Source organism: Danio aesculapii, chromosome 23 (genome assembly GCF_903798145.1).
Source record: "Danio aesculapii chromosome 23, fDanAes4.1, whole genome shotgun sequence".
Taxonomy (NCBI): Eukaryota; Metazoa; Chordata; class Actinopteri; order Cypriniformes; family Danionidae; genus Danio; species Danio aesculapii.
The window spans coordinates 15,954,177-15,972,397 of record NC_079457.1 but is presented as its reverse complement, the minus strand read 5'-3'; the positions used below and the strand labels follow the sequence as shown (position 1 = coordinate 15,972,397).

General features: G+C 33.5%; 1 protein-coding gene across 2 annotated transcripts in view; it reads right to left on the bottom strand.

The window, feature by feature from the left end:
• The window catches only part of dgkaa (diacylglycerol kinase, alpha a), a 61,086-nt gene that overhangs the window by 28,470 nt on the left and 14,395 nt on the right, over positions 1-18,221 (bottom strand). For both annotated transcript variants that reach the window (XM_056449030.1, XM_056449031.1), the window contains exons 2-3: positions 8,683-8,781; positions 4,725-4,801 (exon numbers count right to left, since the gene is read on the bottom strand). In XM_056449030.1, coding sequence (XP_056305005.1) covers positions 4,725-4,801; positions 8,683-8,758 — 153 coding nt within the window. In that variant the 5' untranslated portion in view covers positions 8,759-8,781. The remainder of the gene's footprint in view (positions 1-4,724; positions 4,802-8,682; positions 8,782-18,221) is intronic.

Sequence of the window (18,221 nt, the reverse complement as noted above, 5' to 3'; positions counted from 1 at the left end):
GGGGGAGTGTTTCTGTACACGGATTACATCAAATTTAACAGGGAGGGAGGATAGTACATTTCCATACACACAAACACATGCTTTTTGTCAGGAATGCACATGCGATCATGTATCCATCAATTTAGAAAAGTGATGTAAAATTATAATTTTTGTAATTAAAAAAAATTTGCATGATGACCACTGGGAAAACTCCCGATCGTAGATATATGTATATATCTCTGGCTCTGGATGGCCACAGTCCTCCACTGCAACTTGGTCCCGCATTCATTTCAAAGGAGCGCTACCCTGTACTAAAATGGCGGCTCTATTGACGCATTCCTTTCAATAGACAGCAACAGGGTAGACAACATCTAATGTAAATATTTATGGGGTAAAATGAGGAAAACTGAAATATAGCCTGTGTTCCACTCCTCCCTTCCTGACATACATAAGAGATCCAAGTCATTGTTTATTGTTAGTCACCAAACATTGGCCAGTTATAAAGCTCAGAATGAGATAAACACAATAGTCTATGAAATAAAACATTGCTTATTTACAGTGTTTGCAAGTCAGCACACTGTCAGCTGGAAAACTAGTGCACATATCAGCTAGACTGAACCAGTATTTGCAGTATGAGTCTGTTTGAATGGAAGAGCTGCAGATCCACAATTTCAGACAAACCTGTTCCCATTTTACACCTCATATCCTGTTGTTACACTATTGTCATTGTGATCTGAAGAATTAAATGCAGGGTCAGGGCATGCTATTTATTCTGTGTTTACCACAGACACGAATGATAACTTCAAGGGATAGTTCATCCAAAAATGAGAACTAGTTTTTACTCATTATTTACTCGCTATATAAACACATTTTATTGATGTTATTAAATTCTGTCATAATTTGCTTACCCTCCACTTGTTCAAAACCTGTTTGGGTTTCTTCTGTTGAACACAAATGCAGATATTTTGAAAAATGTTGGAAATCAGCACCCACTGACTTTAACAATGGATGTTTTAAGAATTATACTAAAACCAAATCTTAATAAAAAAGTAAAAACTATTTTTGGATGACAGAAAACATGTTGACTATGGGTGTGCAATACTAACAGTTTTGGGAGGACTTTTTCCTTTAACAGTTTTGAGCTATACATTGGCTGGTTCAGGTCTTTCATGAATAAAAAAACATGACTTAAGCTACAATGACACTCAAAAAACAAAACAATTTACTAAATCATTAATTTCGATTCATTTCAACCTAAAGCAAGATTCTGTGTTCATGAACAGATTATTGAATCACTGACTCAAATGATTCATTCAAAAGCAGATTCATTCATGTATCGAATCAACTCAGCACCAGCACGCACATGTTTTTCTCTGGACTTGTTTGTGACTATCTTGGATATTGAAAGAGCAACAATAATAGACAATATTATGTTTAAACTTATGTAACTTACTCAATATTAGCTTGTGTATTGGACTGTTGTAAAAAATCTATATCATATTTGTTGTTGCGTTCTCATGCTGATATTCAGAAAAAAATGGCATTTTTTGCTTCTGTGGAACTATTTATATAACTTTGTCATTAAAAATTCTGAGACGAAATGCCCTTGACCGAAAAGAAAAACTGAAAAATGCTTGGTAAAATTATTTATCAAATTAAATAATATCATTTTGTAACACTTTTTTAATTGAACACAATAACTTAAAGGGCACCTATGATGAAAATCCACTTTTGTAAGCTGTTTGGACAGAACTGTGTGTAGGTATTGTGTGTCCACTGTCATATTAGAATGATATAAACCCAACAAGTCTCTTTTTAAAATGTTCCTGACGTTAAAATAGGACCCAAAATCCAGTGATTTTGAGGCCCACCGCAACGTGACATGGAAAGAGTGCGGTTTTCCTTGCCCACCGAATTGATTGACAGACATCGTGTTTCTATAATAACATGTACAATATACACACGTCTACAGAAAAGAAACTGGGATTAAAATATCTGTTCCAACTCTCTGTGATTTTTTTTTATAGGTTTAAAACGTTTTTAAAACAGTGATTAAGACCGTACAATCAATATCTAATTCCTAACTGCTATAATCACCATGGCTTACAATTAACTTACATGGTATTTTTGACTAATGAGCTGTATTTCAGCTTCATCCATGTCTGTCTCCATCACTGACTGCTGTTTATCTGATGTAGCGCATGAGATGCATACACACACATTGGAACGGTAGGCGGGGAGAAGCAGCTCATTTGCATTTAAAGCCACAGGCTAATAAAACAGCTACAAAGTACTCAGACAAGAAAATGGGAAGATTCTGGAGGATATAACAAATTTCTGATTAGTGTTTTGAGCTGAAACTTCACAGGCACATTCCGGAGACACTAAAGGCTTATCTTACATCTTGTAAAAGGGGTAAAATGGGTGCACTTTAAATTATATTGACAAAAAAACACAAGCCTATAAAATAACTACATTTTATTGACAGTGAAATTTTATTGACTGAACAAGTCAAGAGGTGTCATTTTAGCAGCGTTGCGATGACAGCAAACTATTGGAATTTTCAGGCAATAATTATTGGCAGCTGAAAATTCGGAGCATTCGGTGCAAAATAAATCACTCTTTAACACACAGTCAAAGCTTTCAGCCTTTCAAAACTTTTTTGCTAGGTGAGTTACAGATGACATAATTAAAACAACTATTTCATAATATACATGATCAATTTCGCACACTCCTAATGTACCGTTGAAATCAAAATCATTCACTCTCCTGTGAATTTTTTTCATTTTTCAAATATTTCCCAAATGATGTTTACCAGAGCAAAGAAAATTTTACAGTATGTCTGATAATATGTTTTCTTCTGGAGAAAGATTTATTTGTTTTTTTTTTCGGCTAGAATAAAAGCAGTTTTTATTAAAAAAATATTTTAAAGGTCAATATTATTAGCAATATTTTTTCAGACTATGTACAGAACAAACCACTGTCATACAATAATATTTTACCTAATTACCCTAACTTACCTAATTAACCTAGTTAACCTGCACTTTAAGCTGAATACTATAGTATCTTGAAAAATATCTAGTAAAATATTATTTACTGTCATCATGGCAAAGATAAAATAAATCAGTTATTAGAAATGAGTTATTAAAACTATTATGTTTAAAAATGTGTTAAAGAAATCTTCACTCTGTTAAACAGAAATTGGGGAAAAATATACAGGGGGGCTAATAATTCACACTAACTGTAGATGACAGTGCTCAAGTTTTGATTAGATTGCCAATTTAACGGTCTTAATCTTATATAATAAAAAGTGGGTATTTATATGGTTCAATGTGCTCCTAGTTGCAGGGGAGGATTTAGTGATTTTGGGGCCCTAAGTAATTCCAGCCATAGGGCCCAAGCCCTGAAATGCACCCTTTCTACTTCTATTTAATTTTTATTTATATTGCTGTTTTTTTATATCACTCAATCTTCTTTTCAACATTTTAAATAAATGCACTCTCTATGTTTTAAATGATTAGTTTTCTTAAAATTAATTTACAACTAAAAATAATAAATATTTGTTTTATAAATTTGACTGCTGGACTGCTCCATGGTGGATATTTTATTTTGTATTATTATTATTATTATTATTATTATTATTATTATTATTACTACACTATAACCTTACATTATTATAATAATATTATATTTGACTGTTTATTAAATAATATTTAATTATATTAAAATTGTATTTGTTTAACTCTCACCATACAAAATATGGTAGAAAACAATGTTATATGCAGTTGAAGTCAGATTTATTAGCCCCCCTGAATTATTAGCCCGGTTTATTTTTTTCCCCAATTTCTGTTTAATGGAGAGAAGATTTATTCAACACATTTCTAAACATAATAGTTTTGATAACTCATTTCTAATAACTGATTTATTTCATCTTTGCCATGATGACAGTAAATAATACTTGACTAGATATTTATCAAGACACTTCTAAACGGCTTAAAGTGACATTAAAGGCTTAACTAGGTTATTTAGGTTAACTAGGCAGGATAGGGTAATTAGGCAAGATATTATATAACGATTGTTTGTTCTGTAGACTACTGAGAAAAAAATATGGCTTAAAAGGGCTATAAAATATTGACCTTAAAATGTTTTTAAAAAATTATAAACTGCTTTTATTCTAGCCAAAATAAAAGCAAATAAGACTTTCTCCAGAAGAAAAAATATTATTAGACATACTGTGAAAATTTCCTTGCTCTACATATAAGATTACTACAACAGTACTATAATAATCCTGACATCAACTGTATAGTTTATAGGTATAATTTATACTTCTAGATATTTATTGGGCACGCCTAAATTTCCTTACCTCGCTTATTGGTTAAATCCGCCCCTGCCTAGTTGATAAAAAGTACACTTGGGAAGACTTGTTCCAACAAAATAGCCTACATGTATAGCATTATCACTGAAAACACTGACCAGAAAAAAGCAATTGTGACCACCCACGACACCTTTAAATCACAGCTGCATTTATTGCGTGGGAAACGCCACTAAAATCAGCATTGAAGTGCACACAGCACTCACTGACTAAGCAGGTACGCGTTTCAGGAATATTCCGGGGGATGAGCTCTGATATGCTTAACCAGACGTGAAGTGATTCACATTACAGAGATGGATGGGTCTGTTCATGGGTAATTGGACTAAGATGCTGTAAAAGCAGAGTGCTGAATGTCTGCCCTCGGTTCACTCACCTCTCCGTGTCTGTACTTGGCTAACCTGCCATCTGCATTGAATTCCTTTAACACGTCTTTTACTTTTAGACTGCAGTCTGTAAAGAGACAGACAGGAAGAGTGGGAGGCGCAGAGAAAGACAGAAAGAGAGAGAGAGAGAAAAAAAAGACAACATGACATTTTGGCACAAAAAAACCCACAGACATGACACGTTTTAGTGAACTGTATCTGCATCGACTCTGCATGAACAGTAAACTTTGAAGAAGCTCAGAATAAAAGTACCTATAGCACTTTACAGTAGGAACACCATTTAATGGTGCACAATTGAAGGAACCAAGGGGTCAAGGTTTGCATAACCCTGTTAAATCCTGCTGGACAGATGCTGAAACGACACTGTAAGAAAGTTGACTCAATGTAAAATTGTAAGGCAACTTGCTGCAAAGCTTTTTTGAGTTGACTTAACTTGAATGGAGTCAACCCAGTACTTGGTTAAAAGTTGAGTCAACTCAAAGCTCTGAAGCAAATTTCCTTACACTTTTACAATGAGACAGCTTTTTTTTTTACAGTGTACAGGACAAAATTGCACTCCATTGATGGGCCTTCAAATTAAGCTATGGAGATGATATATAATTTGATGAAAATATTTTAATGAAATTCAAGCATATTATAGATGTAACATTACACAACCATTATCGTAACAACATTGTAATATTATATCATTAACATGAATTCATGGTTTGTTATGTTTTTGTTTGGTACAACGGTGGGATAAAACTAAACAAAAAACTTATTTTTCTTCTTCTTCATCATCTTCTTCTTTTAAGATCAAACAATTGAGCAATTTCAAAGTTATGGATGTGACATTTGCAGGAAAAACTCAAAACTCAAAATTCACATAGAAAACATATGTTAAGGTTATATTGAAACATCGGTTTATTTTTTCCAAAACTATCCAGTCGAGATTGAGTTATGGGATCAGAAAAATATCAATCTATAAACATTTTTATATTTAAATTGAGGAAAATAACACGCGTTATGGATGTGACCAAAGAAGTTAGTAAGTTTACTGTATACAACATAGAACGCAGCATACAACGTAAAAATTCTGTGACTAAAACTGCTCAACCCAAGAGAAATAATGCTAATCAAAAAGAATAAGAATTGTCTCTCTATAGAACAAAAATGATTGATTTTATTTGATATTTTAGCATTTAAGAGGGAAAAGCTTGGTTATGGATGTGACATCTCTCCGTAATGGACTGTGACTTTGGTAAATCAAATATAATAGTTTTAAAACGTCTACAAAGATATTTTGGAGTAATTTTACAGTCCTTTAAAATACAAGCCTACACAAAAAAAACTTATAAATGGCTTCGCTATTTTGGTAAAAATATTATTTTTTATGGCAAGATTGACATTTGCATGAAATTCCTTAACTGGCCGGCAGCTAGCTTTCTACAACTCTCACATGGTCGTCCACTGAAGCTAAGGACGGTTGCGCCCGGTCAGTACCTGGATGGGAGACCACATGGAAAAGCCAGGTTGCTGCTGGAAGTGGTGTTAGTGAGACACGCAGGGGGCGTTCATCCTGCAGTCTGTGTGTGTTCTAACACCCTAGTATATTGATGGGGACTCTATACTGCTCAGTGAGACATTAAACCGAAGTCCTGACTCTCTGTGGCCGTTAAAAATCCCAAGGGTCCAAATTTGCCTACTGGGCTCTGTCCATCATGGCCTCCTAACCATATCATATTTGTCTTCATGCCTCTGTCTCCTCTCCACCAATCAGCTGGTGTATGGTCTGGCGCAATATGGCTGCTGTCACGTCATCCAGGTACATGCTGCACACTGGTGGTGGATGAGGAGATTCCCCACAAAAACGTGTAAAGCGCTTTGAGTGTCGAGAAAAGTGCTATATAAATATAAAGAATTATTATAATTATTAATTGTCTTTAATTTATTTAAATACATTCTAATTACATTTACAATTTTATTAGAGATAAAAAAATTCTCGACTAATGCGACAAAGAACCCTAAACCTAAGATTAACCCATGAGGTTAAACTATTTTATTTACCCAGTTCGTTCTTGGAAAAGTACACTGCAACTCCCTGCTGTAAATGATATGCAACCACTAAAGGTTTCAAATTAAGTTCACATTTAATTTAGTTCTGCAAGTGCACTCATTAGTTTAAAAATTGCTTCCTCGTAGAGTAGAAAAACAGGTGTATCAAATACAAAAATCTTCATTGTTGCGGTCATGACATAATCATGCAACATTAAAGGCACAATGGTGCAATTACCATGTTGCTTTTACTGGTTTGTTTGTTGTGCTTGATTTGTGCTGTTAATCATTTTAATTAGGGCACATTGATTTTAAACATCAGGATAATGTTTGATTAACTCTTAAATGGATTAGATGTGTCTTGATGAACAAACTGCATGCAACAACATTTAACACTTAGGTCCAAGTGAGCAAGAATATTATAATTGATTCACAAACCATTTCTTTTGTCTATTACTTAATGCTTATATTCTTCTGTTAGTGGCAGGAAATAAAACAGATTGATTAAATGAGACACCCCGATGATGACCATGACATGTATTATACTTAACTAAACTAAACTAAAAAGATCCCAAACTTTTTTGTTGTTGGTTATTTGAAATGAATCTAATAAACTGCAATAACAGAACAATCACACTAGACTGCTTTAATCCAGCCCATCGTGAGCACATTAAACCTGTAAGTGGTTTTCACATTGTAAAGGCTGAAGTACCGTTGATAATGCTATATCAGTTATATTTGAATTGTTACTGTTTCTTTACAGTAGACTGCAACATTGTTTAAGCAACAGTAATATAGACTCAAGATTGCATTATATGTCGAATAATCCAGGATTATTATTATTTGTGAAAATGTCAACATTAACTAGGGGTTGCCAAATCAAAGAAAAATTTCATGCAAAATGACTACTCAAAACCCACCCAGAAAATAAAGTGTTTATTCTCTTTGTCCAATTAGAGTCAATTGTTGGTTTACCACAAATATAATTTATATCAAGTTTACTATATCTGACATTTTTTAATAAATATATAGTTGAAATCAGAATTATTAGCCCCCCTTTGAATATTTTTTTTCTTTTTAAAATATTTCCCAATTGATGTTTAACAGAGCAAGGAAATTTTCACAGATGGAATTTATTTATTTATTGGATGGAAATCCTGCCCTCAATTAAATTGAGTTCATCCAATGAGTTTTTTTGTGTGTGGAATGTAACTTTAAAACTATGCATTTGGGCATTTATTCTTCATAAATACCAAAAAAAGATACATAACTGCTAAATACAGTGAATGGCATGATATTGTAAAAGAGATGTTTAATATGGAATTACTGACCCTTTCCTTAAGACAACAATCCTATAAAATATCTTCATACTGGGGAAAGTAGTTGAGAAGAAATGTAATGTAGAGAAATGTAAATGCCATATTTTAATTTAATCGTGGAGCTTTTATTAATATGTATCTGGGATCTCCCTACAAGAGCTTTTGATATGTAACCCTTAATTGAACTTTACATGGCAGTATCTAATCAAACATAAATACTGTATGAATGTAAATAAGATTGTATCCAGTGACCTTAGTAAAAAAAATACTAAAAATAAAATAAAACAGTAAATTTGTCATTTTCATTTATAATCAGTGAATTTTGGCACATTTTCTTTCCCCATCACATCATTTTTGTAAGGATATCACTTTCTGCATAATGCAAATCAGTCACTAGTCGTGCTACCATAAATGACTTAAGCAAATGTGCATGCATGTGAGGCTATAAGTAAACTGGATGCACACGACTGGCATGTTTTTCGACCCTGAGAATAAAGTGTCATTTGGCACTTAAGGACTGAGAGTGAGTCATGGTTTGTAATAAGGCTGAGCGTTTAGTGCGAGTGGGAGGGATGTGTGGGCATCACAGACTCACAGTCAATGTACTGCTGGAGCTGGATGAAGTCCACCGGCCTCAGCTCTCTGTCATCTGAGTCGCCTGGGTCTGACATCACACCAGAGCCTCCGAATATCACTGAAAGAGTCGAGGAGAAAGAGAAACACACAGATGAATTCCAAATGCATCTTCATGTCCGATGCATTTAAGACAGGTTTGATTTAGTGTGTGTGTGTGTGTGTGTGTGTGTGTGTGTGTGTGTGTGTGTGTGTGTGTGTGTGTGTGTGTTCAGTTACAGCAAGCGGAAAACCCATGATACACAATTTCCTTTAAGAGACTGAGGATGAAATAAAAAAATTAGAGTTATACACAATTGCGTATATACAATGTAGGCACATTGCTCTCATACTTGTAACATATACCACAGCTCATACCAAAGCCATGACGTAATCTAAACATGAGGACAAAATAAAAGTTTAGTGCTTTTTTTCTTCATTATTGATTTTCTTTTTTTCTGTTCAACACTGAAGAAGATATTTAGAAAAAGCTGAAAAGCTGTAACCATTTATTTTTTTTATTTTGAATATTTATTTCTTGAGTTTTTGCAGTTGCAATTTAATAATAATAATAATAATAATAATAATAATAATAATAATATAATAATAACAACAACAATAATAATAAAATAATAATAATATTATAATAATAATAACAACAACAACAATAAAAATATAATAATAACAATAATAATAAAAATAATAAAAATAACAACAACAACAACAACAACAACAACAATAATAATAATAATAATAATAATAATAACAACAATAATAATACTACTACTACTACTACTAATATAATAATAATAATAATAATAATAATAATAATAATAATAATAATAATAATAATAATAATAATAATCATCATCATCATCATAATAATAAAATAATAAGAATAATAACAATTCCTTACATTTATATAGCACTTTTCTGGACACGCAAAGCGCTTTACACATTGGGGGAATCTCCTCATCCACCCCCAGTATGCAGCATCCACCTGGATGATGTGACGGCAGCCATATTGTGCCAGACCGCACACCAAACACCAATGGGCAAATTTGGCCAGGATGCTATTACTTTTCAAAGGATTTTTAACGACCACAGAGAGACTTTCGGTCTCATTCGAAAGACAGCGCTCATAGAGTTCACTTCACTATACTGAGGTGTTAGGACCGACACAGACCGCAGGTTGAGTGCCCGATACTGGCCTCACTAACACCACTTCCGGCAGCAACCTAGGTTTCCCATGTGGTCTCCCATCCAGGTACTGACCGAGCACAGCCCTGCTTAGCTTCAGTGGGCGACCATGTGAGAGTTGCAGAAAGCTATTTAAAGCAGTACATTACCCCTCCCCTACCACAACCACGGCATTGAAAGAGAATATACACCTACACATTTACACACACATAAAAAAAGTAATACAAGAAAAAAGTAAACGAATAATAATAATAATAATAATAATAATAATAATAATAATAATAATAATAATAATAATAATAATAATAATAAAATATATATCTTTCCAGACTTTCTGAGTTGACAATGAAACAAAGTGTCCCATATTTGTTCAGTCTATATGTTATCATTTAACATGAGAGGCTTGGCAACATCCAAAGAAAAAGGTAATATACAAAAGTGGAACATCTAAATAAATAAATAAATAAATAAATAAATAAATAAATAAATAAATAAATAAATAATAAATAAATAGGTCATATAATCCTAAATCACAAAACCTTCCAGATATATCAAAGTTATCAGGGAGGGAATACACCATTTACTTTAATAGTAGTAAAACAATACTATGGAAGTCAACGGTTACAGGTTTCCAGCTTTCTTCAAAATATCTTCTTTTGTGTTCAACAGAAGATAGAAACTCAAAAGACTGAAACAAGTGAAAGTGAAGTTAATGATGACAGAATGTTTATTTTTGGGTGAACTGTCTCTTTAAATGAGATCATGAATCTGGGGAAGCAATTTATTAAAAACAGTAACAGTTTTTGATGTTTTTAAGTCCAATATTGTTTATACTTTCTGGTTAAGAAAAGACTGAAATGCATGTCCACAACATATACAAATTAAAATTCTGAATATGATGAAAAAGGCTGAATGCAAGAGTTTAAAATTACATATTTACATACACTGAAAAAAAGATTAATTGGAATTACTACATTTAAGGTAAGCTGGGCTGATAAATGATTTTATATCAAATCACGATAATATTTATGTCAATAACAATGATAAACACTGTCCTTTTTTACTCTATAATGATCTAAGAGCCAATCACACAGCAGAAATGTGCAACAATGGAAATCTAAAATTGTGTTTATATTAGTGATGCACTGAGTTTTCAGCCACAGAAAATTTATCGGCAGAAAATATGTTATGCCATTTAATGGACCCTCTACTTTTTGAGGCTTCGGTCATTATTAGGATACTCTTTTAAATCTGGAAGCATTAACAACTGATATTGAAATCGTCATCAATCATCATTCAAAATAATTATCAAGTTTGCATTTTTACCATATCGCCCAGCCCTATTGCAAACTATTGATATGGGCTGATTTTAAAGAAACAAATTAAGTTGAACATTACTAAATTTAATTTGTTTGTTTAAATTCAGCCCATACAAATTGTTTGCAACCACTTACCTTAAAAAAAAGTAACTCCAATTAATCATTTTTTTCACTGTACTACTGTTGTATACTTATAACAATTGCAGTCATTATGTTTATTTTTTTGTGTGTTTTAGTTTCTCTGGTAATTGAATCCAACATATTTCCTAATGCCATGCTCTACCATTTGAACTACATGAAATGTTTTACATTTAAAGAGTATAAAACACCAGTTGAAAACAAATAAAGTAACAAAAGATAAATACAGTTGATGTCAGAATTATTTGCCCCCCTTTGAATTTATTTTTCTTTTTAAAATATTTCCAAATAATGTTTAACAGAGCAAGGACATTTTCACAGTATATCTGATAATATTTTTTCTTCTAGAGAAAGTCTTATTTGTTTTATTTCGGCTAGAATAAAAGCAATTTTTAAATTTTAAAAAACCATTTTAAGGTCAAAATTACTAGCCCCTTTGAGGTATATATTTTTTTGATAGTCTACAGAACAAACCATCATTATACAATAACTTGTCTAATTACCCTAACCCACCTAGTTAACCTAAATTAACCTAGTTAAGCCTTTAAATGTCACTTTAAGCTGAATAGAAGTGTCTAGAAAAATATCTAGTCAAACATTATTTACTGTCATCATGGCAAAGATAAAAGAAATCAGTTGTTAGAAATGAGTTATTAAAACTATTATGTTTAGAAATGTGTTGACAAAATCTTCTCTCCGTTAAAAAGAAATTGAGGAAAAAATAAACAGGGGGGCTAATAATTCTGGCTGTTTAATAATTCTGACTTTAACTGTATTTCTACTTTAGATCAATTCTGTTCTTTTAACTTTCTATTCATCAAAGACTCCTGAAAAAAATGCATTAAGCAGCAACTGCTTTAAACATTGATGACAATAATACATGTTTCTTAATCAGAATATGAATCAGAAGGATCATGTGAGTCTGAAAGCTGGCATAATGAAGATGAAAATTCAGCTTTGACAATACAGGAATAAGTTACATTTATATAAACTCAAACTTCTGACTATCAAACTATCTGTTCAGATCAGGGGTGTCCAAACCCGGTCCTGGAGGGCCAGTGTCCTGCAAAGTTTAGTTCCAACCACAATTAAACACACCTGAACCAGCTAATCAAGCTCTTTCTAGGTATACTAGAAACTTCCAGGCAGGTGTGTTGAAGGAAGTTGAAACTAAACTATGCAGGACGCCATCCCTCCAAGACCGAATTTGGACACCCCTGGTTAAGATAAACAAACTATTTCTTTTCTTCTTGTTTTACTTTAGAGAAACCAAAACAAACTACTGTAAAAACTACTGTTCTTACTGTATTTTGATCAAATAAATGCAGACAGGTTAAGTGAATGAATGAGTTTGTGTAAATTGTTAATATCCGTTTTATCCTATATAAGTTATGACATTCCTTTCAAATTTGAATATGTCGTCAGTAGATGGAGCATATATACAAGCAAATATGTAACATTGGCAATTACATAAATGCATTAATCATATAAAGCTTGTTTTTAGATATTGTCATGCATTCCAGCCTGGCTATGCAAATCAGCGCATGTCAAATCAATCGCTCATTTGCATACTGAAGTCACTGCTTCATGCTCAAGAAACCAAAACTATGTGAACACAAAACAAAACACACTGCTCAAAGGCCACATGTTTAGCGAAAAGACTGTGTTTCAGATTAAAAGGTTCAGTGAAACGCTGACAGAAAAAAAAGAGAATCATACACCACTGAACCACAAAATATGTTCAATATCAGATGATTCGATTTAAAAAAACGTGTATATAATCAAATAAATGTGTGTGTGTGTGTGTGTGTGTGTGTGTGTGTGTGTGTGTGTGTGTGTGTGCGTGCGTGTGTGTGTGTGTGTGTGTGTGTGTGTGTGTGAGTGTGTGTGTGTGTGTTTCTGGGTCTCATCTGTAATGGAAAATGGATCAGCACTCTCATTAAGGAAAAAAGCCATCCAGGGAGATTAGCATGCTAGTGCCAAGCTAAAGTTTTTCTTGTTTCCTATGCACATTCATTAAGGTGTCTTCAAACTTTCTAACACAAGCCAAACAGCTTTGATGGAGATTAAATGGGTGACCTATTTAAAGTAAGCGTTATGTCCAGAGATCTATTCATTTTTGCAACCAACAATTCTTAATAGTGCATGCAGGGGTGTAAATTTGTATCTGATGTTTTTAATAGTCATTTTATTTTGATTACAGCAAATATGTATTATTTTGAAGAATTTGTAAAATTAAACTGACAACTTGTGTTTTTTCATAAGTGTGTTTGTGAAGAAAAAAATTTACTCCTTTAACTTTTAAGTACAGTTTTACATTATATTGTCTTGCACATAATTTACCTTAAATATACATGGTTGACAATAATGCTCAAAGGAAGTTTGCTCTCAGAAAATAAGCATTTAATTTCAGCTTGTTATAACCAAACATCTGCCTTCAAAAGCTTTTTAATCATTTAATTAATCGGAGGAAACGTTGCAAAAGTCAAATAATTATTTTTTGGTCAATCGATTGATCTGTCACTTTCTATCTATTTATTAAACAGGCAGCTAATCACCAAAAAAATCATATCAATCAATCAATCAATGATGAGATTGGCATTTCTGTGTGGAGTTAGCATGTTCTCCCTGTGTTCGTGTGGGTTTCCTCTGGGTGCTCTGGTTTCCCGCACAAGTCTAAAGACATGCGCTATAGGTGAATTGGGTAAGCTAAATTGACCATAGTATATGTGTGTGAATATGTGTGTATGGATGTTTCAGGGCATGAAACGGCATCCTTTGCATGAAACATATGCTGGATAAGTTGGCGATTCATTCCGCTGTGGTGACTCCTGATTAATAAAGCAACTAAACGGAAAAGAAAATGAATGAATGAATGAATTTTCTCAAAATATATGTGTGCATGTGTGTATTTATATATACATGATAAATATGTCAAAACAAACTTTTATTTTGGATGTAATTAATTGCAATGTTTGCCAAGCACTACTTTTTACTTTTACCTAAGAATACATATAGTTAGGTAATTCTACCTTTAATTTAGTACAGTTTTCACTATTTTATTATTTCACACTATTAACCCTAACCCTAAACATCATTTTATTTGACAAAAATGCCAAATCTACATTTTTCTGGCTGTTTCTGACAGTATTTTATGGAGATTCTCCAAATCCCCTCTGTAAAAACTGACTCGAATATGTAAAAGAACTAAATAAATAAAAACAAACAAACCTGACTTCACTGTGTTCAGATTTCTGTGCTATAGAAACGTATGCAAATTAGTGCATATGTCATGAAATACTTGCATATCGAAGCATCACATTTTAGAAAACCTGTCTGCAATTCTATGAGTCAACATGGTATATGATAATAATATTAGTTTTTTTTCCCCCCTATTCATCTATAGATGCTTGTCAGAGAAGACACACACACAAAACTGGCCACACATTTAAAGCCAATAAACAAACATATGCAAAGCTCGTACCTTGACTTGACGTTTGCTAGCATGAAAACAACAGAACGAGTCTAATTCACTTTAAAGGCATGTTTATGTTCTTCCTATAGTGAAAGAGCTGAGAAACTGATAGGGCAGAAAATGCAGAGAGAATGAAGCCGAACACCCACTCCTCACATGTGATGTGAGCCAACAAAGGGTCACACCGTTCTCACTTAATTCCCTCAAAAGGTTAGTGTCGTTGCCTAGGAACTTTGTTTGTGTGGCCTATATGTGGGTGTATGTGTGTGTGTGTTTGTGCCTGCATGTGTTTGTGTGTGATAGGGGGAGAGAGGGAGAGAGAGAGAGAGAGAGAGAGAGAGAGAGAGAGAGAGAGAGAGAGAGAGAGAGAGAGAGAGAGAGAGAGAGAGAGAGAGAGAGAGAGAGAGAGAGAGAGAGAGAGAGAGAGAGAGAGAGAGAGAGAGAAAGTTGGAAAAAAAGCAATACTTTTTAAAGTGGACAGCGGAAGGTAGCCGGTGCATGACAGACTGTTTTACATACACACTGCAGTCTTATCAATCACTTCTGAAAGATAAAAGGAGACATTTTAAATGTTATATTTATGGTGATAAAAACAAAAAAGATCTTCTAAGATTATGAGCTCTATTTTAACGAGTTTAAGCACAAAGTGTAAAGTGCATGGCACAAAACCATTAAGGAGGATGTATCTGAATCCACTTTTGCTATTTTAAGGAGTGAAAAAATACACTCTGGACAGTAGCGCATGGTCTAACAGTGTTGTGCTTACTCTCCTAATAATTTATGGGTGTGTTTTGAGCATAACGTATATTAATCATTTCCCATTCCCTTTAAGAGTCAGTTAAGTCGCACCATGGTGCACTTGCTATTTACATGGTGGACTTTGTAAGTGGAAAAACTGAACACTTCACTAGCAAGAAAACAGTTAAACAGACCATCTGCAGTGCAAGAATAAAAAACGAGCCTCCTCCATTTGGTCTCTTTACTTTATCTGTACTTTACTTTTTACTTTACTCCTTTACTTTAGTGGATAAGGAAACTCACTCCACTGAAGACATCCATTAGCCTACATATTTAATTTTGTTTGTTAAGTGCAAAGATTCGCTTCAAGACTATTTCTAAATTCAGTTCTGATTTCCAGCAAACGAATAAATGAACAATAATAACAAAGTGTAGTCAAAAAACTGAGTTACTGTTTATCCAAACATATGTTTTTTCACAGATGGTCATGAGATTTTGACCATATGGTGAAAATATCGAATATTTTTGCTTTAACTATACATGTTTTTTAATTGCATTATTTCAATGATTATTACTTACATAAGGCAAAAGGGTGCAAAAATGACTTTTGCCTAAATGGGCTTTTAACTATCTGATTACTGACTGTAATAATCAGGCAGTTTTTGAGTTTAGCTATGGGAAAGAAGTAAAAGAGATCTAAAATATAATCATGCACAATAAGGCTTTTTTTGTATTAATAAACAGTTAAAATGCATGCTAATAATGAGAATTGGTCCCGAAACTAAAGTATTACCAAAAGAAATCTCTTTCTCATAATATAGCTCAAATATTTCCAATAAGAAATAAATTTAATAAAATCTGTATTAATTAAAGTTAAGTCAAATGTAATGCCTAAAAAAGACATTACTGGATTTTAATAGGCTATACAGAGAAAATAGGCAAATTCAGTACAAATATTGCTGTGATGTTTACTAAGAAATATATTTTACAAATTAAAAATAAATGTTTATATTGCATACATACATATATACATACATATATACATACATACATACATACAGTGGGGGAAATACTGTAAGTATTAAACATGTCATCATAAAATAAAATGACGCAGGAAAAAAGTATTGAACACATGAAGAAAGGGAGGTGTAGAAAGGCAATGAAAGCTCAGACACAGCTGAAATCTCTCAGTAGTTATTCAGCAACCCTCTGCCCTTCGTCAGTGTAAATTAATATTAGCTGCTTCAGTCCAACATCTACATTAGCAGGATGATGAAGATGAAACCAGGGTGGACATTTCAGCAAGACAATGATCCAAAACACAGCCAAGGAAACTCTCAAATGCTTTCAGAGAAAGAAAATCAGGCTGTAGAATGGCCCAGCCAATCATCTGACTTGAATCCAATACTACAATCCAATGTGACATACATACACTGTACGTACATACATACATACATACATACATACATACATACATACATACATACATACAGTACATGTCACAAAAATAATGTCACCACAAGAAAATTAAATGATTGTGCCTAAATCTAGGGTTTGTTTTCTTTGTATCTTTAGTTGTAAAACACTAGCATTACATAGCACATAAGCATTACAGTCATGCTGTATATTTCTAGACAGTCACGTCTGACACCAGCTTCAGCAGTTATTTATTTTTGAATCTGCTGATGGCTGCAGGTCTTGAATTCGCTCTTTTTCTCTGTCTGTCCTCCTGAATTTCTAATTGTTTGGGTTGAGCACAGAAGCGTGGTAATTCGATTCTGGGCTTCCTCATCACTTATTTGCATGCATGGCTCTCTTTATAGAGGGAGACAAATCTCTGCTTCACCAAACACTTAATAGTGCAATAAAACACAAGGCAAGCAGCTCTTTGTCAACACAGTTTTGAGACTGTAACATCACTCTACTTGGAATGTAAATGTGTTTCTAGAAACAACTGCCAGTCATTTACTCTCTGAAGATTTACATTTAGTGTCCATTTGGATTGACTGATTTCCCATTATAGAAGAGGTTTTAACTGATAATGGATCTTAAATACTTAATAACATTTTTTTCTGTCAGCAAGATATTTGTCCCAGCTGACCAATATTGATGTAACATTTATATAAGTGCTTTATTGGAGCTGAAATCAATATTTCCATTTATATTTTTATTGACTAATTGATTAGTTGCAGAATATGTTGGATAATGCACAGTCTGCAGCTCACAGTTCATTCATTCATTCATTTTATTTTCAGCTTAGTCTCTTTATTAATCAGAGGTCGCAACAGCGGAATGAACCGCCAACCTCTCCAGCATATGTTTTACGCAGCAGATGCCCTTCTAGCTGCAACCCAGCACTGGGAAACACCCCGACACTCTCATTCACACATACACTACTGACAATTTTAGCTTACCCAATTCACCTATACCACATGTCTTTGGACTGTGGAGGAAACCGGAGCACCCGGAGGAAACCCACGTGAACAAGGGGAGAACATGCAAACTCCACACAGAAATGCCAACTGACCCAACCGAGGCTTGAACCAGTGACCTTCTTGCTGTGAGGGGACAGTGCTACCCACTGCACCACCAGCTCACAAAGTTCATATCTCCGAAGTAGCATTTTTCTGTTCTCTCTACATGTCTAATGTT